This window comes from Carcharodon carcharias, chromosome 14 (genome assembly GCF_017639515.1).
Source record: "Carcharodon carcharias isolate sCarCar2 chromosome 14, sCarCar2.pri, whole genome shotgun sequence".
Classification (NCBI taxonomy): domain Eukaryota; kingdom Metazoa; phylum Chordata; class Chondrichthyes; order Lamniformes; family Lamnidae; genus Carcharodon; species Carcharodon carcharias.
The window spans coordinates 41,970,903-41,993,368 of record NC_054480.1 but is presented as its reverse complement, the minus strand read 5'-3'; the positions used below and the strand labels follow the sequence as shown (position 1 = coordinate 41,993,368).

Below are 22,466 nucleotides of genomic sequence, written 5' to 3'. Positions count from 1 at the left end.
TGTATGAGTGTGCGCATATGCATGTGTGTGTGTGTGTGTGCATGCATATGCATGTGTCTGTGCATATGTGTGCGTGCATGTGTGTGCACCTGCGCTTGTCTGTGTTTATGTGTATGCACACAGTAATGCCTTTCAGTAGTGCTAAGTGTGTGAGGGTTCGGAACAGTATGCTCTATCAGGTGTTGATAGAGATTGTTGGTAGGTGAATGATGGGTTGTTGTGAATATACTGTGTTCAAGACTAGTGGTGCAGTTGATAGGATTTGACATTTGAAGATGCATTCACTGACCTTGACCACTTGTGTGAGGTCATTGAACTTCATGCAAGACTGCATCTAGGTGTTTGGGGCTCGAGTCCCAGCATGGATCTCCACAGCTACCTGCTCTCACTGACTTCTGAGTGTGTTTGGTGGATCTCATAATTGCAGATACAGGACATTACTCCTTCTTCACCAAGGACTCCTGTGTTGCTCCCAAGTTGTACCATTCTTCAAAGTTTCCCAGATGAGAGTCTGTGCAACTGCCAGCACTTGCTCCAGCCACAATGCACCTCCGCATTAAGAGATGCAGGCTACTTTAAGCAGTGCAGGTTGGCTTTAATTGGTACTAGCCACTGACAATATTGCTGCTGATGTGTCCAGCTGATCAACAGTGTGATTAGCACTGATTGGTTGCTGAAATGAGCAAGCAGTGTGAAGATGGCAGCTGCCTACATTGCAGTCAACACATTGGTTAATCACACATCGCAATTCCCACAGCCATTTTCAGGGGATATCGAATTTAACCCCCATCCTTTCTAATTATTCAGAAGCTTAGACTGGAAACAGTCAAGACTTATTTCTTTGTATTATTGCATGTTATGTTTCAATTTCAGGAAAAAACATTTCTTAAAGAATATGCTTACAGAAGTATTTTGCTGTTGTTTTTGCTGATAGCACCATGCGCTTGTTAAAATAAGTCATATTGACAGCACAGATGGGCATTCTCGGCAAACAATGTATATAAAGCCATCTGATTATTACGTTAAGTTTTCAAATACATTGCTAACCAATTATATTGCAAAACAAAAACAGAAATGCTAGGTGCACACAGCAGGTCAATCAGCAGCTATGGAGAACAGACAGTCTGGGTTTCTGGTGCATATATTCAGCAGAGCTTTTGACTGGAGACAGCCATCTGATGATAATTGGAGTTTATGTCTGATTCCTTAGGTTGTGGCATTGGAATCCTGCAGCAGCAGCTATTTGCCACACTCCCTCAGTTGGAATGTACAATACCGCGATATCATCAGGTGTCTGCCTCAGATAGTTAAATTAAGGTGGTCCTGAAAATTTGCCATCATCAATGCTGAATCTATTGGTTAGGCAATTCACTAAATTTCTGCTGGCAACTGTACTGGCAACAAAAAACTAGCCCCTTTCTTAACCTAGAGGGCTAATGCTTCATAAAATAGGGGTTAGACTATGGTTGATGCCACATTAGGGGTTACCTGATCTGCTCTTGCACACGTCCAACTGACTTTTTCATTTTTCTCCCTCTCACATTTAATAATGCCAACCACAATTATTTTTTTGTTTCTGCTCTACCTTATGCAAATACATCACAGTGGGGATAGGACTAGTGCCACTCTGTGCAAAAATGCTTGTCCCATGGTGATACTTAGTAAAAGTGGTGATAACAATGCAAAGTGTTGTAAATGCATGCCACTTACAGGGAGAGTCTGTTATAGGGATGATTTGTTTCAGCAGTACTATTCTATGCTGGATTTTTATCCCCCTCCAAAATGACAGTCATCAGGAAGAATGCTTTTTTAATTTTTAATGGGAGTGGCGATTATTTAAGTAAACCTGCCAAAAGAGAAGTTAGCTCCCAACATATCCATTGGTGTAAGGTGATACCAAACTAATAATACCGCTTTTCTGAAGATTGTCAGTTTCACCTATAGAATGATTCAGTTATGGAATGAAATGCTGGGTCAACTAGCAAGCAGATGATCCCACAGGAGGAAAAGAAGTTACATGATGGGTCACTTTTGCACAATTTTAATTAGGAAGCTCGCTTCCTAATGGTGCCAACACTCTACCTTGTGTCATAACAGTGAAAGTGCTTGTTAGACAGAGAGTAAACACAACATCTATATTGTTTGAGTTGGTAATTTTCAGAATGGCTGTGTGGTCAACAAATAAAATTGTTTCAATTTTAACGCATTTGTAATTGTACTCTAAACGTACCTTTTCCATTGATTCATCCACGGACATTAAAGTTTGCAGCCGCTTCCTCTGTAGCATGTTAGTGAACTCCATGTGGATGGGCTTCATTGGGCCAGTATATCTCATGATCCAGTGCTTGTCTGGATTGGGTGCATAATTATAGCTGGGGGTGCTGCAGATGTAATTTTAAAAATGCATTGATCATAAAGATTTCTACAGATTGGGGTTAGTTAAGTACATAAATAGCTAGACCCCTTCCACTTTTGATCACCTTTAATCCTGGCACTCCCATTTTTAAGATCAGTGTATTTGCATCTCTGGATTTTTGTTCCTCCACTTTCTTCACATATTTAAATTTTAGAAATTGCTCCCCTGCCCCTTTCACTGTTCTTCTCCCAAAAATGTAACATGAACTGTATTTGCTGCCTACTCTGTTAACATGTCCATGCCCTAGCTGCATTCGTTTGCATTATTTCTTTGCAGTTTGCCATGACAACTAATTTAGTGTCATCAGAAAACTTGTGCCTATGCCGGAATTATTTACATAAATAGATAATAACAGAGGTTCTAACACAAATCTCAATGGGATACCACTATTTACATCCTGTCAATTCAAATACATTCATTTACTCCTACTGCGTTTTCTGTGTTCTAGCATTCACTCTCTCTATTTAGTTACATTCTCTTTTACACCATATAACTCAATTTTCAACATCTTTTATGTGCCTTCTGAAAATGCACATTTCTCACATCAATTGAATTACCTTTATCTAATTCCTCTGGAACATGCTGCAAGGAATTCAACAACAATCTAATATGGCTTGCCTTTTACAAATCTATCCTGTCAAACCCTAATACCCCAATTAACCTGTGCATTTGTAGGGCCTGCATCTTCCAGTCAGCAAGTGGTTGGGGGGGGGGGTGGGGGGGGGGTCCGCTCGTTGGGTGGGAGGGTCCCGCTCGTCGATGTGTAAAATGACATGGGGTGACGTCGGGCGTGCGTCCCGACATCACCCCGCATCATTTAGATTTTCAGTTTGTTGGGCATGTAGCCAAATCGGCTGCGCGCCCGCAAAACTGTCAAAGGCCTATTAAGGCCATTAAAAAAGTAATTTAAATGATTAATGGACCTGCCTGTCCAACATTAAGGATGGCGGGCAGGTGAAGAGCCCAAGCACCCTTCAGAAAAAAACATGAAACCTCATCCACGGGTGGGATGAGGTTTCATGAGGGATCTAAAATTTGTATAAAATGTTTAAACAAAAAAAAATTGACATGTCCCAGTTCATGTGTCACATGAGGGACATGTCAGGAATATTTTTTTCTGCCTTTAATGAAAGTTTGAATCTTGAGCCGATCTCCCTGAGGCAGCACTTTGCCTCAGGAAGATCTGTGCACTCTGTCCCGCGCATGCTGCACTCTGGGCTCAGGCAATCCCTCCCCGCCCACACAGGGAGCACATAGCGCTTCTGGGGGGACATCATGCTGGGTGGGCCTTAATTGGTTGGGGACCCACCCGCTCCCACACAATCCCCCCCCCGGCGGGGGGAAAATTCTGCCCTAAGTGTTCACTAAGTTCGCCCTGTGTACGGAATGTACGGTTTTAACCACCTAGTTTAAGACCAGAGTCCCAATGTTGGCACAGGGCAAGAATCAGGAATACGGTAGCTGTAGGGAAGCTCATCTGACTACCACCCAAAGCTAACAAGGTTGATGTCCACTGGCAAGCAACGGTGACAATTAATGGTGTTAGAGAATGCTCCATTCTGATGAGTGATATTTGTGAATATATGCATTTATGAAACATGCAAGGATGTGTAAAGAAATGACCAGTTGCAGTGATAGATTATAACAGGAGCACAGATCATTAAAAACAAACAGCTGTGTGACAGCTATTGAAAATTAACTCAGGTTTCTGACACACAAGGCAAAATCAATACATGTCTTTATAACATCAAAGGATATTAACAAAGATATTCTAAAAATCAGAACCACATTAAGGCACATAAGACATGCTAAATGATGAAATAAAGAACATAAAAGAAAATCTAGACTGAGAAAAAATATTTGTCCATCAATTCTTTCCCATCCAAAGTCAATACCTAATTATTTCAGCTCAGAGTCCCTTTCACACCTCTTGTTGAAATGTTACTTTAATGAAACATCATTTATTTTCTTTTTCACTTTGCTGGAAGAAGAAAATCACTTAGCATTTTTAATGTCTAACACTTCAACTTTTTACTCAAAACATATTGATTGTGCTTTTTTTTAAAGGTGTCCACTGAGGTCAAATCATCAGCATTCTCCTTGTGAATTTTCTGAATATTCTTTGTTTATACCTAGACCTATGCTTGAACCCACTTGCTGGGGCCTGCCAGCCAAATGCTGCTGATACCCCAGACTTACCTTCTGTAAGGCCGGCATATCCTATTCTTCCGCAATCAACTACTGCTTGAACCTGGGACTGCTGGTACTACAGAACTGCCAGCCAATCAGATTGCGGCAGAAATCTTTCCCTGAGCCAAATATTGGCCTACCAAGCATAAAATGGCTGTGGGACAGCCAGCTTTATGGTGGGTGGGCTCCTGAACAACATTTTAGTTTGGTGGGGGTGAGTGTGTGTGGAGGGGCTGCACAGGGAACAATGCACCTCATAAAATCCAGCCCCAGGAATTGCTGACTGAGAGTCACTACTCCACTATAAGCTGATTGAAAACGCTAGTTTACTGACTAATTCCCCATTCAAATGTATTGAAAAGTCATAGATATGGACTAAACTCACCACAGAATATTACAGCTTGCCTGTTTCAGCCTAAGTACTCTATTTAATGGGGTGATAAGTCTTATGGTGGGATTTTCCAAACCTGCCCGCTGCCGTGACCTTCAGGTCCTGCCACAAGTCAATGGACTTCTGGCTGGGGCGCCGCCTCGCCCGCAGCGGGTCCTACCTGCACAGGGCCAGAAAATCCGTGCCTTAATTATTGTCAAACAACCTCTTTGGCACTGAAAATTAAGTGTTGTTAAGTGTTGAGTGTCATTCTTTCCGTTTTTAATTGTTGCTGGAGATTTAAAAAGAAGAAAAAAATGGAATGCTCTTTTTTACTTTTTCTTCCATCTTTCTTATCACTCTCTGACTTAATCCAATCTTTCTTTCCCTCTCTTTACTTTGTTTGTTTTAAACCCGATTCAATCATTTCACCATACTAATTTATAGTTCCTGGTTCAGACTTTGTGCTGCTCATTAACAATTCTTTGATTTGATTTGTTATGGAAATACTTAGTTGTTCCCTGATCTTACAGATTCCAGCTGCACTGTAGGGAGCACCATTCGATATCCATGCTCCATTTTGCAGCGTGCAAAGAACTTAAGGAAATTAAACTGGCAAAAACAAATCTAACAAACAGTAGATACTGTGCCTTTACCAGCTAAAATCAATTCTTGTTCACTATCTTACTGATATAAAGTCAAATCAGTTCTCAAAGAGCTATCTCCCAGAAAGAAACAAGTCAGTCCAGGAATGTTGATTAAGACAGTAACAATGTTGATTCAGACAATCTTGGGGAGATTGTGGTGTAGTGGTAATGTCATTAGACTAGCGGTCCAAGCTCAGGGGACAAGGGTTCAAATCTCACCATGGCAGCTGGTGGAATTTAAATTTCAATTATTAAATCTAACATTTTAAGCTAGTCAATCCTGAAGTTATCATCAATTCTTGTAAAAACACATCTGGTTCACTAATATCCTTTAGGGGAGGAAATCTGCCCTCCTTACCTGGTCTGGTCTGCATGTGACTCCAGACCCACAGCAATGCGGTTGGCTTTTGACTGCCTTCTGAAATAGCCTAACAGATCACTCAGTTCAAGAGTAATTAAGGATGGGCAGCAAATGCTGACCTCACCAGTGACATCCACATCCCACAAAAGAAGAAAATTATGTTGGAAGAACAGATAAGACATTAGAAATGTGAATTCTTGCCATCTATAATAGTTTTCAGACAATGGGAGTCATCCAGCACATATCCTGGAGTTTTTATGCTAAAAATGTTTTTATTCCACGATTGGGGATTTATCCAAACGTACAATTTAGTTGCCATAGACTCTATAGAAAGGATGGGGCGTTGGAGGCTGTTGCAAATGATTCAAGTGGTGGCTCTGATTGACAACTTGGTCAGCCAATTCTTGAATCATAGGGCAGGATTCTTAGTTTGGCGGTCCCTGGAGCAGCTGGGGAACAGACCCGCCAACCACAATCGGCACCCCCAACCGTGATTTCATGCTGGTTGAAAGAAAGGGCCAACCAGCGTGAGACGCGTACTGAAATGCTCAGGGCTGCCGGGGTGGGGGCAGGAGCTGATGTCAGCGCGGACGCGAGGGAGCGCTGAACAAAAGTTCCCTGAAGGCAGACAGCTGCCTCAGGGAGATGGAGAATTTAAAAGCAATCAATAAAGATTTTAAAATACCAAAAAAAAATGATCGTGCATCAGAATCAGTACATATGGATGATGAAAATTCTGTCCAAACATTTTTTTAAAATTTAAGAACAGAAAACTCATCCCGCCCTTGAATGAGGGTTTCATCAAAAATGCAAAGTCCACCTGGCAGATTCACCAATCCGCCAAACGTAAGGTTGGATGGACCACGAAAAATTGGGGACAATTAGAACGTTAAATGGTATTACGCCTTCTTAATTGTTGGCCGGCGTGCCTCTGACTTTCGTGTGTGTCCGCCAACCAAAATATCGTGCAAGTGCGGTATGATGTCGGGACGCTCGCCTGACGTCATCACGCACTATTTTGCGCTCGACCTGGTCGGGTGATGTTAGGTATAGGAGGAAACCAAGTATTACACAAAAGACTAATTTCTAGTCATCCTTCTGTTTCTAAGTAAAAATTGGTTTATGATTGGCTTTATATCACTAAAGTGATCTCAGTTGCTTTTTGTAAACAGGAGCATGTGGTGATATTTATAGGGTTTGAATACTAATGATCCCCATGTGATGCTGTCACTAACTCAATGTTAGACCTTCCCTACTTTATCCAGCTCCCTCCCTCTGTGCCCCATGAGACTTCGTAGGGCTGCCAATCAGCTCCCTCCCTCGGTTAGGCATGCTCCAGCTCCATTTCCCTTTCACAGCCGCCACCCGATCTCAATCTGTTAATGTCTCCCCTCCCTTGGTTCAAAGCTCCCTTACAAGTTCACTCCAAATCCACCAAGAAGATTACCTCACCTGCTACACACCACCTTTTACCAGTCACAAATCTGAAGGCATGTGTTTCTTGTTTGCCTCATACTTAATTCCAAAGGTACAATGTAATCTGTTAAAACTGTGTTTTAATGAGCATGCATGATGTGTTAGTGTATTAAAAAAAGGTTCCTGCTGCTGTTAAGAATTGCCATTTTGCCTTCTGCTCAATTAAGCCCACCTTGTTTCATGTTCTTGGGAGCTTCACAAGATTCTACCCACAATATGTTGGAACTGATGGACAACAGGACAGCCCTGGAATGCCACAACTGCAGGAAATGTCTCTGTCTTAAGTCCCTCCAATTCAGAGTAATTGAATTGGAGATCAAGTTAGAGACAATCTGATACACAATGCAGAGGGAGAGTTTTTTGAAAGGTTTTCTTCAGAGTATAGTCAAGCCTCAGAGAAAAGCTCATGTGCAGGAGGGGGAGTGTGACTATCAGGGAGACCCTAGTTGAGATAGTTACAGAATCACAGAATTGTTACGTTGTAGAAGGAGGCCATTTGGCCCATTGTGTCTGCACCGGCTCTGAGTATTTTAACTTAGAGCCAATCTCCTGCCTTTTTCCCGTAACCTTCCACATTGTTTCTATTTAAATAATCACCAATGCCCTCTTGAATGCCTCAATTGCACCTGCCTTCACCACACTTCCAACTTGCATTCCAAACCCTAACTATTCGCTGAGCGAAAAAGATTTTTCTCGCCTCACAATTGCTTCTTTTGGAAAACAATTTAAAACTGTGCCCTCTAGTTCTCAATCTGTTTACGAGCGGGAACAGTTTCTCCCTATCTACTCTGCCCAGGCTCGTCATGATTTTGAAAACCTCTATCAAGTCTCCTCTTAGCCTTCTCCTCTCCAAAGGAAACAGTGAAGGAAGGCTTGCAGACATTGGTCCTATCCAATAGGTACTAAGTGGCTGCTATCTGTGAGAAACAGAATGAAGGCTGCTTGTTTTAGGTTTCTTCTAATCCTCTTAATAACCCAGTGCAATCTGGCTGTGCTCCTTTCTTAAAAAAAGGAATATATCTTCCATCTTTTATAATAGACTTCTACCCATTCTATTTGTCTTCTGTTTTACTTTTAAGAATGTCTTGATAATTACAATGTGTAAGGCTATTCTCAAGTTCATTTATTGTCATAGCTCCAAAAGGTACTTGTACAAATATCTGTACCACCAAATCATTGTTAGCCTTAATTTTGACTCAATATAAAAGGTAACAACACAATTCAAGCCAAGCTGACCTCATTTATCACATTTTTGACTCCAGTTTTGCCACACTTTACCTCACAGAGGGAGGCCTTGTGGCACAGTGGGTAGTGTCCTTGCCTCTAAGCCAGACACTCCAGGTTCAAATCTCACTCCAGGACTTGATGACTAAGGAAGGTGCGTTCATTAACGCGTCCAAACAGGTTGATTATAAACTTAAGAATCCTTCCAACACATGCAATGGCAGGTGGTAAAAGTGGGAGATTCCTGGTCATCTATATGACAGAAAACAAGTTGCAACCTCTAGCATCACTATCCAGACTACAACATGCATGTAAAAAATGCATGTTGCCACAGCAAATTGGACTTCCTGAATGATCTGTAACACACCACCAACACCTCATATAGACTAAATCATACCTTAAAAGGATTGATACCATAAAATAAAAGCTGGGTTCCTCTAATGGCTCAGTAAATTTATCCAGTAAATAGCTGAACCATATAGACTGGGAAGGTCCAGATTTGAATTCTTGTTTCATTGTTTCTGCTTAGTTAGCTGTTCTCAGTTGGATAGTGTTATGGGCATTAAAATTGTTGTAAATACCTGAGTTAGAGAGGGGAATATTGGTTAGCTTTTTCACTTCTTTAGCAAAACATCAAACCCTAGCTAAAATGTGTATGGTTTGACATAGACAAGCTGAGTCATGTTGTTGTCCAATGATCCTAATCTACTGCTGGATAACTTGCTGAAACTCACTGTCTGGGCTATATAACAATAGTCACTTGTATCTTTACTGAGAGAGTGGCACTTATAAAACCATACTTCAACTGAATGCCTTCAGAGAAGAAATTCAACAACCAAAAAAATGAAAGTATAAATGATCAGGATTAATTCCAACTTGGCACTGACATAAACAGGGCCCACCTCAATGGTAAATCTAACACTGGTACAGATTGAAACAAGTGGATGCCTGCCAGTATAAATTGCTTCTTCCTACCACCCGTCACTTTCCTCATCTCCCCAGCAGGTAGTATGTTCAACAAATCTGTTTGTCTGCATGTGCAACATCCACTGTGCTCACAGATGTAGCAAAGGCAAGTTTGTTCCAAATACAAAGATGAGCATTAGTAAAGTGTCTCAACATTATAAGCAGCACAGTCCCACTAAATCAGAGCATATCCATGCATGGACTTTCGAGTGGCAGTAACACTGCAAATCCATCATTCAGATGCCAATTTCTTACTGGCATCCAAAAGCTCATTCCGAATCATCCCAGCAATATTATCACGCCAGCTTTTCTGCTGCCCCATTACTTATACTAGTAGACTCCTTGGATAACTTGGTGTACATTATGACATAAAGATGACAACCTACTCGCTGCCTTGAATGTATGGTTTTTGACATACGGAGGTGGATTTAATACAAGCATCCATTTGCACTGACATGTCAAAGCTTATCAGACAGTACAAACATGTGGCTCAAGTTCAGGCTGTATTACATAAACTGACCTGTTCGAGGTGCTGCTAACAGACAAAAGATTTTATTAGCTTATAGAACTGGCATGATGTTGATAGGTGTAGCACTTAGAATTGAAACAAATTGCTGTGTGACAGGTAATCCCCTCTCACTTAGTAAGTGACTCGCTTTCCATAACCTTGGCCAGGATTTTATGGCCCTGCTGGCAGATGTGGCCATTTAAATCTCCATTCAGTTCAGTGGGACTGTAATATCCTGTCGGGCGGGAGGGACTGTAAAATCCGGGTCCTTAGGTATAATGCTTACAACACTCATGGACACCTCCCCACATGACAGGCAGGAGAGATGGTTTAATGAATTAAATATGAGGAACATGCCTCCAATACACTGCACACCTGCCCACTGCCTTTTCTTATGGTGGCAGATATCATGGTGTTCAACTGTCCCACTGTGAAGAGACAGGGCATTTCATTAACAGATTTAAGTTCAACTCCCACTGTGCAATTGGGAGGCCAATTTAAAATTCATTGCAGCTGTGTGGGTTTCCCTGAGGTCAGAAAACCTGACATGAAATGGAAGCAGATATAGTACCAGGTCTCCGAGGTAAGCGCCTTTTCCAGAGCTATTTACGAGGTAGAAAGGGCAGGGATGCTCTCCTGGAGTCCCTCAAGGACGTCTTTGGCCTCCTTCCTGCTGCTTGTAGTCACCTCTCTCCCTCCTGCTGTGCTCTCCGGCCTCTCCCACTGTAATGCTGTTGACTAATCTCTCTCTCCTGCTCCCCGAGCCTCAGCTGTTGACCTCCAACTTGCTATGCAATTTTCAGTCTTTCCCAAATTGTCCCAGCTTCCCTGTAAGTATTGTGATCATGGTTTCCTCCAATTATCAATGATACGATCCCCTTACAGAATAAAACAACATAACCGAATATGGAGGATTTTACATTTCTGAGATTTGCGTTAATGAAAAAAATATGAACATTTAAAAAGATTTTGAATCTTGATCGAAAGCCACCTAAGCTGCAGGCTTGAATTTCAAAATTTTAGCAAAAATTAAATTAGGTTGCTCTTATGTATAAGGATTTTGGGTACAATTATTTGCACTTAGACACTCAGATAATCTTCTATCTCTTTGCACAGGATCATCTCCATTCCAAAGTGCTTTCTGCTGAGGGATATGTGATAACAGGTCCATTTACCATGGATCATGTGGGAAACCTGATGCATTGGTAAGTTTGTCAGTCGTGTATTTTTGATAAAACCTATTGAAAGTAAAAATATTGACAGATTTCCTAAATACTCAAAGGGTTTCATCACACTGGTGCTGAAATTGCACATAAAAAAATTGTGCTTCACATTGGAGCACTTAATAAATGCTTAAAATAAAAGGGACAAGCATTGAATTATCACAAAGAGATTTTATACAAATACCAGAGGAAAGGAACTCCCTGATTGCTTCTATTTGGCCTAGATTGTATGACCAGGTGTTAATTGAGAAATTGCTATTTCTAAAAACAAGCCAAACTGTTCCTTTGACATCAGTTCAACAGCAAGTTTTAAATGATTGGATGAGACATGAACATTTTAAATGCACTTGAAATCATTTACTGTTTTAAATAGCTCTTTGCCCCTAATATACTCTCTAATTTTCTCTTTTATCTCTCCGTACCTGCAGGTAGCCACCCATTCTTGGAACATTGTTTCACAAGTAGGGGTGGCCCCTTCAATACCTTATCCAAGTTAAATTCTTCTTGCAAAAACCTAGACAAGGTTCTGTGGAATTTTATGCCATGGCGGCAACCCCAATCATTTATCCCTATTCCCAAATGGTTTCCATGCAGGTATGCTTCCAGAAGGAATCACTGATTTCAAAGAAAGATCTTTCCTCTGCTAAAATCCCCCACCACTTCACTGCAGGAGAGACTGACTAGCTTTTGTGGATGAACCTGGGGCCTTGCTGGTCTTCATAGCTCAGTACCACAAGATAACATAAACTCTATTTCCTCAATGAACCACATTAGAGAACCAGTCTTAGCCCAAATCTACAGTGGACTGCTTGTGAGTTGCTTGAAGGTCTAAGTAAGAGAACTGTCTGCTGCATCTCATGAATGGTTACAAGACTGAATTATAACATTGTTAACACTCACATGTGCTGGGAAGCATTGGGGAAGAGGTTGGAGAATTGTGGAGCCGAGTCCTCAGGGCCATGGGGTGCTGCATGACTGAGCAACAGCATAACCGGTCTGTGTGGATAAATCTTCTTGGATAATTTAAAGTAATTGATGCTGTCATTTGTCATCAAATCTGTCAGGTAATCCTATCAAAACAGAAGTATGATGCATTAAGCTTTAAACTTATAAAGAAACATTTTCTGAACAAAGCACAATAAGGAAATTCTCAGTTTCAAAACTTTTTGCAAGATGTTAATTGAAAAATATCTTCCATCAGAGAAAAAAACAGGGCAATAATAATTCTAATTATATTGAGTTATGTTGAATTCTATATGTAATATATAAAATCACTCTTATATTGAATTACATTTTAATTAGTGCATTCTTGCTCCAAACAGATCATTTGAGCTGAAGTGCCTGAAGAATATTCATGTTTAGAACCATAGGAATCATTTAAATAATGTAAACCAGTTAGAATTCCAGTGCAGTTAATGAAGCTGACATGTTCCATAGCTAGAAGTTGCTGATATTTGCTCACTCTGCTTTGCTATATTGATGACAGTGTAGATGGGAAGGGAAATAAGTTTGAAAATGATTTTTAACTCTTTCTTTTGGAAGAATTAAAGAAGTTAGAGCACAAGGGAGGTAATTTGCTCCATTGATAATGTTAGATCTTTGACTAGAGCTGTCCACACTAACCCTGCCCTGCCCTTTCCCATATCTTCATATCTACAGTCACAGAGTTTGAAGCTAATTGAACACAATATTTTTGAAAGCAATGATTGAATATTAGGGAGGTAGAGAGGGATCACCTAGATCCCTCTCATATTAACAGTAAAACACCTTGTTGTACTGTGTTTCTAACACTAAGGAGAACATTTGCTGTAGTTTTGTATCAGCGGATATTTTGAATTTGGCTTGTAGAAAGCTTATTTTTCCCCTAAAGTTATCATATTACTCAAGACACTTAGAAACCTCAAAAACAGTGAACCTCAGCAGCTTCTGCAGATCATCAGAATCCTCATCATTCCTGTCCTTTTTATAGACTGCTATACCTGTACATCCTTTACATTACATAATAATCCACCATTTTGGCTGTCACTTTCCTTCTCTATCATTTGAACTATTAAGGAATTGAATATATAGTCTGTGTGCTCCCTTTAGTCAAATGGAACCAGGACAATTTGGCTGCTTTTGCTTCCATAGCCCCAGTTATACATCAGCCACAACTGATACACTTTACTCTGAAAATCAATGAAAGATTTTCCACCTCGTCATTCTCCTATGCAGGTAGTTCCTGTAAAGCAGCTACGTGAAGTATTCTTCATCCAATTATTAGACATTGTTGTTTAAATTTAGCCATCAGCAACAACAATGGGCTGGTTTATCCGTGGAGCCACGTTCCCCGCAGCCCACCCCCACCCCCGCCCGCTGACTAAAATGTCGGTTGGGAGCCTGTGCACAAATAAACAATTGACCCACAGCCATTTTATCCTTGGTGGTGCATTAATTGGCTCAGGGTGAGACTTCCACACCCATCTGGGGAGGAAGTCCTGCCTTAGAGAGCTGCTGGTCAACCTGATTGGCTGACAGCTCTGTAGTCCCAGCAGTGCCAGGTTTGAGCAGTGGCCGCTGCCTGGACCACAGCCAGAAAAGTGGAGGTTATGGAAACTGGGCTGAAAGTAAGTCCGGAGTATCAGCACAGCCTGGCTGGCAGGACAGAGTGAGGGGGGTGGAGGGCTGGGTTTGAGAGGCCAGGAGGATGGTTAAGTGGGCGTATGACCATATTGTGGGGGTGCCTCTGATGGTCACAGAGGCCACCCCTCCCCAAACAAAAGAGGTCCCCCTTCTTGTCCAACACCATCACGTCCAGTAAAATATGCGAGGCTACTAGCTTGGCCTGGGTCTCCCCTTCCCACAGGTAAAATAGCAGTGGGGGTGAGATGAGGTATTTGTGGCCATTTATTGTCCTCAATAAGGATCTTAAGGGCCACAATAGGCCAAATAGCAAGTGGGCCACCTGATGCCTCCACTGTTTCCTGTAAAATGGGAGACAGGTTTGGGCAGTGGGATGGTGGTGGGCAGGCCACACGCTGCATTTTACAAGCCACCCCTGCCCCACCAACCCCTCACCTTCAAGTACTTTGGTGGAGGGCCATAAAATCCAGACAATATTTTTGAAAGATGCTTTGATAGCAGGATACCATTCTGTTAATTATCATCTAATATTATTAATTCCTAGTATACTCACTCTTTGTGTAATGTATTCTAATTTAGGTTGATTTACTTTATTTAGTCTTCTGGCAATTGAAAGATGGTTAGGTGAGATTCCTTGCACATCCCTTGCAAATTAGGATTAGGAAAGGCAAAGAAAGCATCTCTCTTTAGAGATGTTTTTAATGTTTACTGGGACTGGATTTGACTTCAAATATCTTAGACGCAACTGCAGCAGAGACCAAAAGGTACTTTTGAGGTCTCTTGCTTTAAGTAAGCCAAGTTTTTGTGCTGGAATCTGGATCAAGGCCTGAGTACCGAGCTACACATGTTGTGCGTTTATGAGGCTGGGTCAAAGTACCAGCCAAGATTTGGAATAAAGGAGCCTCCCACTCGAATGGACATTTTAAGGGCAAAGTTATATTTCAGAGATATCATTGGCATAAAAAAGTCTGGGAAAATATTGGGCATGTATTTTTTTGTAGGGCACTCAATTGCACCATGAGAGATATATATAAAGAACAGTGAATTGTGTACCCAATATTAACTTTAAGTTGTCTGCACTTTTCCTCATAAGCTTCAGCTCTTGTCCCTGGTCTCCAAATTCATGTTATTCCTGGATATTTTATCATGTTTCAAATGACTTATTACCTTTGAAATTTTGAATACTGCATAATATCTCTTCTCAGCCTTCCCTTCACCAGAGAAAACAACTCCAGATTGTTAATGCTGTCTTCATTGCTCAGACTAGGGAAGGATTTCCAGGTCCTGGCTCTGTGCCACACCTATATCGTTCATACAGCACCATCTTCATATGCAGATCCCCTATTTTGGCCGATGAAGCACTTGGCAGCCAACTACAGGTGCCAAGCGATGCCAGGAGGTGGAAGCTGATGCTGAGCAGAATCTTCAAATGCAGATGGCAGCCATGATGCGGCCTGTTGTTGCCTTCCAGAATAGAGGAGGAAGGACATCAAAGGATCAACAACCTCACTGCGCAGAGAAGTGGCAAAACAGCCAAAGTAAAGGTACTGCACCCAATCTGAGGCCATAACACTTATTGCCAAAAATCTTTCCTCAGAAAATACATTACTTGGTGGCTCCTGACAGTGTACCCGACAGATGTGCTGTAACACCAGACAGTTTGAGTTTGGTGATCTGTGATTTGAAAATCACTTTCTGGCCCTCCCCAGAATGTTAACAAGCTCCTTAACTAATGGACAATCAATTGCAGACAACTGGGTTCCTGGCTCCCCACAGCCCTTGCTTTGAAGGGGCACTGACACATTATCCGGGAGCATGATTTTCAAAGCATGCCCACTCCCATTGTTGACCCCATGGATGATTGAAAATCAAGCCCAGGTATCAGTGTGATTGCCATTTTTTTCCACCACACCAGTGGCTGGATATTCTTGCTGCAGTATGACAACCAGAATTGTACACAGTACACACCAGATGTGGTCATACCAGTGTCTTCTACAGACTTCCTATCACCCCCTGGGATTTGTGCTCTATCCTTTGCCAATAATTCCCAAGATCTGGTTACCCTTCAATACTGCTGCTACATCCAACCTTGTTTGTATTGAATAAGATCAGAAACTCTGTAATGGATGATGAGTGGACACCAAGGAGGAAATTGGAACATAACAAGGAAGAGTTAGAGGTGAGTCTTAGGAAGTTTCTGAAGGCAGATAAGGAGGTGGCAGGGAAGCTCAAGGATGGAGTTTCAGAGGTTGGTCTAAGGTGGCTGTAGGAGCAGACACTATTGAGAGTGTCAAGAATGCAGTTATGAGGCAAAAACATGTTTTATAAGTTTGGACCAAGGGGGATATTTGGTGGTTGGGAACGATGGAGAATTTACGAGTTTTTAAGACCTATTTAAAATAAACAGGACAACACCCGGGTTAAAATAGCAAACAGATGACTGATATAGACATATTGGGCAGGATTTTTATTCCAGGATCAGGACTCTGACGTCAGGTGCATTTCTGGGTCCCGGTCTTGCATTTGTGTCGGTATTTTACACCCAATGTGATTTTAGAAGAGATGGTTAATTAGCAGCCAAAGTGTTCACTCACCATCTAACTAAGTTCGGTGGTGGGCTCCAGAGAGTGGAAGGCCAATAGGAGGCCCTCCAGTACTGAGAAAGTGGCAGCCCCACCACCAGAGGTGGGAGCTACTGGATGTAAGATGGAGAGGGGCCGCCTGAAGATGGAGACACCCTTTCGAATCTTATAACATTTCTTCAGTAGAACTGGCCACAGCTGCCAGAGTGCCATCGTGAAGGAACCCCTCCAGAGGGCAGCCTGAGGCTGCAAATGTGGCTATTTATCAGTCGCAGCTGCACAGGATTTTGGAGGGGGAGGTAGGTGTGGCGGGCTGGGATGGTTTAAAAGGTTAACTAGAATTTTGCAACCCCCACTTGCCTTCTTAACTGCTTGTTGCACCTGTATGCTAACTTTCTGCATTCCTTGTACAAGCACAGTCAGGTCTCTTCGAACATCAACACTTACAAGTTTCACAATTTTTAAAACAATATTCTGCTTTTCTATTCTTATGAGCAAAATGAATAACTTCACAATTCCCCACATTATACTCCATCTGCCATCTTGTTGCCCACTCACTTAACCTGCCTATATCTCTTTGCAGCCTCTGTGTCCTCCCCACAGCTTACCTTCCTACCTAGATTGGTACCAAAATTTGATACATTACTCTCTGTCTCTTCATCTAAGTCTAATATAGCTTGTAAATAGTTGAGGCCCCAGCACTGATCCTTGCAGCACTCCACTATTCACAGCCTGCCAACTTAAAAAAGCTCAGTTTATGCCCATTCTCTGCTTTCTACCCATTAACCAATCCTCCCAAAATACTGCCCCAACTCCATGAGGTCTTATCTTGCCAATTAAACTTTTGTATGGCACCTTAACAAATGCCTTTTGGAAATCCAGATCTACTACAACTACTGGTTCCCCTTTATCTACCCTACTAGTTACATCCTCAAAAATCACCAATAAATCTGTCAAACAGCATTTCCCTTTAGTAAAATCATTTGACTTGTTCTAATCATCCTATGCTTTTCTAAGTGCGTTGTCAAGACTTGCTTAATAAGCAGCATTATCCCAACAATTAATGTGAGGCTAACCGGCCTGTAGTTCACCGTTTTCACGCTCCCTCCTTTCTTGAAAAGTGGTGTAACATATGCCAACTTCCATTAAATGGGACTGGGGCCAAATTTAAGGAATTTTGGAAAATCATAGCCAGCACACCCACTATCTCTGCAGCTATCTCTTTTAGAGCCCTAGGGTGTAGGCCATTGGTCAGATTTGAATCCTTCAAGTTTGGCCAATACTTTTTCTCTGCTGATATTAATTTCCTCAATCTTTTTAGCCCCCAGGATACTGTTGATTTCTGGTATGAAACTTATGTCATCTACTGTGAAGACATACAAAAAATATTCAACATGCTATTTCCTCATTCTCCATGATAACTTCTCCTGTCTCTGCTTCTGAGGGGCTAATGTTTACTTTAGCTACTCTCTTCCTCTTTATATACTTATAAAAGCTCTTACAATCTGTTTATATATTCCTGGCTAGTTTACTCTCATATTCTCGTGTTTCCCTTTTTATCGACTTTTTAGTGGCCTCTGCTGGTTTCTAAAACACTCTAATTCTCAGACTTGCTATTGTTTTTTTTTGCAACATTGTAAACCTCTTCTTTTAATCTAATACTGTCCTTAACTTCCTGAGTGAGCTACGGATGGGTCTTTTTTGTTGAGTTTTTGTTTTTCAATGGAATGTATTTTTGTTGAATATTTTGAACTGTTTCTTTAAATGTTTCCCACTGTTCATTTACATCCATACCTTTTAGTCAATTTACCCAATTAACCTTAGCCAGTTCACCTCTCACACCTATGTAATTGGCTTTGTTTAGGTTTAAGATTCATGTTTGTGATTGGAATATGTCACTTTCAAACTTATCATGGAATTCATTGGAATTAACTCCTGGTTTTGCAGCTGTTCAATTAACAAAAAATGTATCCTTGCAAGAAATCAAACACATTGTGTCATTCTGAAATATCAAGTTTACAATCTCATAATGTTGACGACTTGAAAAAACGTGGCAGTTAGAAAAGTATTTAACCAAGTGAAAATAAAAACTGACAGTGTTAGCAAGGTATTTAACCCAGAAAAATAACCTGGTAGATGTTAGTAGGGTAAACAACGGCTAAATTATTTATTTTGCTTTTGAAAAATTTTCTTCCATTAGTCCTTCCAATATTTCAAGCATCAGTCATTACCATCTAAACAACAATAACTTGCATTCATACACCTTTAATGAAGAAAAATATCCCAAGGTACTTCACAGGGGTATTATCAGAAAATGGATATTGATCGAAAGCGAAGCTATTGAGAAGGCTGACTAATAGTTTGGTCAATAGCTGGGTTTTGACAAATTTCTTAGAAGAGGAGGAGGTGGTGGCGAGACAGAGAGATTTAGGGATAGAATTCTAGAATGTGGGACTCAACAGTGAAATCATGGCCAATGGTGGAGTAAAGCCAAGTGGAATATATAAGTTGTCAAAGTCAGAGGCCTGGAGGGTATGGGGATAAGGATAAAGATGGTTACAGAGATAGGGAGGAGCGGGACCATGAAGTTATTTAAACACAAGGAAGAACATTTCGGATTTGAAAACTAAAGCTGTTCAAGCAAGGGGTGATGGTTTGGTTCACCTAAGATAATGGTTGAGGGGGTAGGTGGAGTTAGGGGCAAGAGTACAAAGTTTATGGCTGGGACAAGTTCAGGTTCTTCCAAGCTAATAGTACAGAAGCAGGGTAGGTGTTGAGAAAGATAGTGGAGGGGCACGGTAGCATAGTGGTTATGTTACTGGATTAGTAATTCAGCAGCCTGGACTAAGGATCTGGAGACATGAGCTCAAATCCCATGAGCTGGGGAATAGTTCATCAACTAAATCTGGAATAAAGCTGGTATCAATAATGGTGACCATACAACTACTGGATTGTCCTAAAAAAACAGGTTCACTGATGTCCTTTAGGGAAGGAAATCTAATATCCTTGTAGTATTAGGGTGTTCAGGGCTGAAAGAGTTAATGTGTGGGACTGGAGAAGCAATTCTGCCCACATGATGATGTACAAGAATGACTAGGAGCTTAGAAGGAAAATTTATGATTCAGAGTGAGTAACACCTAGTCTTGTATATCCTGTAAATAGTTATATTCATCCAATAAGCAGTTACTTTTCAGACATATCAATGTCTCGGCTGCTGTTCCTTATCCAGCCAAAACCAACATACAACATGGTGGCAGCAGTGAAGGACCCCAAAATCTTAAAAAAGCAACTTTAGCAAAGTTTGGAAGTCTGTCCTGAAAAAAAGGCACTAAAACTGAAGACTTCCATAAGACAGTTAAACATTGCCAGGAGAGCTCCATAGGAGATCTGGAGGCTGAGAAGCAGACAAGAAATTAACTTAGAAAAGGCTACACCACAGCACGTGGTGGTCCGTAAAAAATTTTGATCCAGCAGCAGTCAAGAACCTGGCAACAATCGAGAAAGGGTGAGCAAACCATGAAAAAGGCTTCAAAATCTTCAGTTTAATGATGCAATAAGCAAGAAGCACTGGGAGAAATTCAATTTCAATGAGCATGGATCAATATACCCTGCAGCCTTAATCCAAGGTCAGCGCCATTACATGTAGTGAACATGTGGGATCAATTGAAAAAAAAAATTGCCTGCTGAAATTGATTCCCCAACAGGAGGAAAGCTGTGAACTGAAACTGAGACTAGTTTCAAAATTTTGCAAAGTTTAGGAATGACTATCAAAGAGGGTGAGCAATTGTAGCATGTATCAGAAAAAGCCTGATCAGTCTGGGAAAATTCCAACATTACAAAAGAAGTTTAAAAATTCCAGGCAAACTTCCTAGGAGCTTAAAATTCTAAGTTCACTTTGCCAGACTGATTTGGGCACATGGAAGGGGCAGATCAGATATGGAATTGGGCAGTTTGGGGAAAGAGATTTTTAAGGTTCAGAATTGCATCGGATTAAACAATAAGTCAGAGACTGAACAAGTCAATACATTATTGTACTCTATTGGAGCCATTGCTGATGTTGTGATAGAAAGACTTCTCAGGGGCAATTAGGGATGGGCGATAAATGCTGGCCTCACCAGTGATGACTACATCCAATGAAAGAATAAAAAAAAAACAAGGCATTAATGAAACATCAGACAAATTCGAAGAGGTCATAAAAGCTTTTGATAATTACTTTAACCTATGGAATAACAAGGTATTAGAATGAGCCAAGCTTAACAAAAATGTCCAGAAACCTGGTTAGCCATTAGATACCTTTATCAATGACCTGTACCAACTGGTTAAAGGTTGTGAATATGATGATCTTAAATCTGAGATGATACGAGACCGCACCATAGTCGGGGTAACTTTCTGCCCTCCTACAATCCAAAGAAGACTTAACTTTGAAGAAGGTGATACAGTTAGTCAGACAATCAGAGGTCTGTCAGCACAATAGAGTCATAGTAAAAGGTGAAGACAAACCTTGGTTTAGAAATCCCCCAATGACGGTGCAGCTTATTAAACAAAAGAATGCCAAAGACACTCCGAGGCAAAAAAGACATTCTGGAACAAAAGCTCAAGACACCATTAAACTATGCCAGCGCTATGGCACCAAAAAGCCTCACAGGCGCAAACAGGGTCCTGCAAGTACTGCACAATGTTTTCATTGTTAAAGGTTGGGACACTTTGGAAGGATATGCGGAACTAAAACCCCTAGATACACAGAGGATCATGAGAGAATCTTCGCACACAAGACTAATGAAATCGTGGAGTCTTAGCAAAAAGACGAGATCAAAATTCCAGGATATACTTTTTAGAATGTGAACATTTGTGTTAAATAGACACATTACTAATTTCAATTTTGCTCCTGGATACAGGAGCAAATCTAACAGTACAATAAAGAACTGTGGCTAGCAAACCCTGGCTAGTTAGAGTCAACTCAACAAACAAGGATAGAGAATATAGTAAATATAGAGAAAGGAATAAACCCACAAAATCCAACCATGAGAGAGAAATAATGGATCGAGAGAGGTACAACAGCAAGGAGAGGAAAAAAAGGATCAAGTCTAGATCCAGATAAGAGAACCTTCCATTATACATTTGGGAGAACCAGATATTGACAGTCCAAATGGCACTGCAACTCTTACTGAAGACCAACCGAGTCAAAGCTAAGAGTCCAAGGGGGGATAACTGATCTTCCAAGCCTCACAAGGACATAATCAAGAAGAGTTGTAAAGTCTCCAGTTTGATTAAACCTATGAAGTCAGAGACTTGGTGGGAGAAGGGGTATAAATGTAAAAGATATTTTGAAAAAGATTTGGGGGAGGACTGTAGTATAAGGGTGTTCAGGCTTAAGGTTGAATGAATGGGGCTGGAGAAACAGTACTGCCCACATCATGGTGTAAGTTAGAGTCACATGACCTGGGGTCTAAAAGGAAAATGCTCATGACTCAGACTGAGTAACACCTAGTCTTGTACATCTGTAAATAGTTATGTTCATCCAATAAACAGTTATAGTTCAGACAATGCTATGTCTCCACTAACGTTCCTTAGCCAGTCAAAACTAACATACAACAGTGCTTACTAAGTCTGTGTCTCCAGAACCACAGCAATTTGGCTGACATTTAACTGTCTTCTGAAATATCTTATCAAGCCACTCAGTTGTATTGACATAGGCAATAAACGCTAGCCTTGCCAGTGACGTAAATGAATAAAACAAATGTTAGAGCTGAGTGTCATATGTATTCATTTATATATGAAGTTTCCAAAGGGTGCCAACTAGATGAAGAAAACTAATGATCAAGTTTTAGGAGATAAACTGTAATTTAGTTTATTGTTTTCATTTTACTCCCAACACATCAAC

At 41.0% G+C, this 22,466-nt stretch overlaps 1 protein-coding gene across 9 annotated transcripts in view; it reads right to left on the bottom strand.

Annotated features, from left to right (window-relative positions):
* LOC121286930 (extracellular sulfatase Sulf-2-like) overlaps positions 1 to 22,466 on the bottom strand; it is a 369,814-nt gene that overhangs the window by 72,315 nt on the left and 275,033 nt on the right. For all 9 annotated transcript variants that reach the window (XM_041204225.1, XM_041204226.1, XM_041204227.1 and 6 more), the window contains 2 exons: positions 12,282 to 12,451; positions 2,231 to 2,381 (listed from right to left, as the gene is read on the bottom strand). In XM_041204225.1, the coding sequence (XP_041060159.1) occupies positions 2,231 to 2,381; positions 12,282 to 12,451 (321 nt within the window). The remainder of the gene's footprint in view (positions 1 to 2,230; positions 2,382 to 12,281; positions 12,452 to 22,466) is intronic.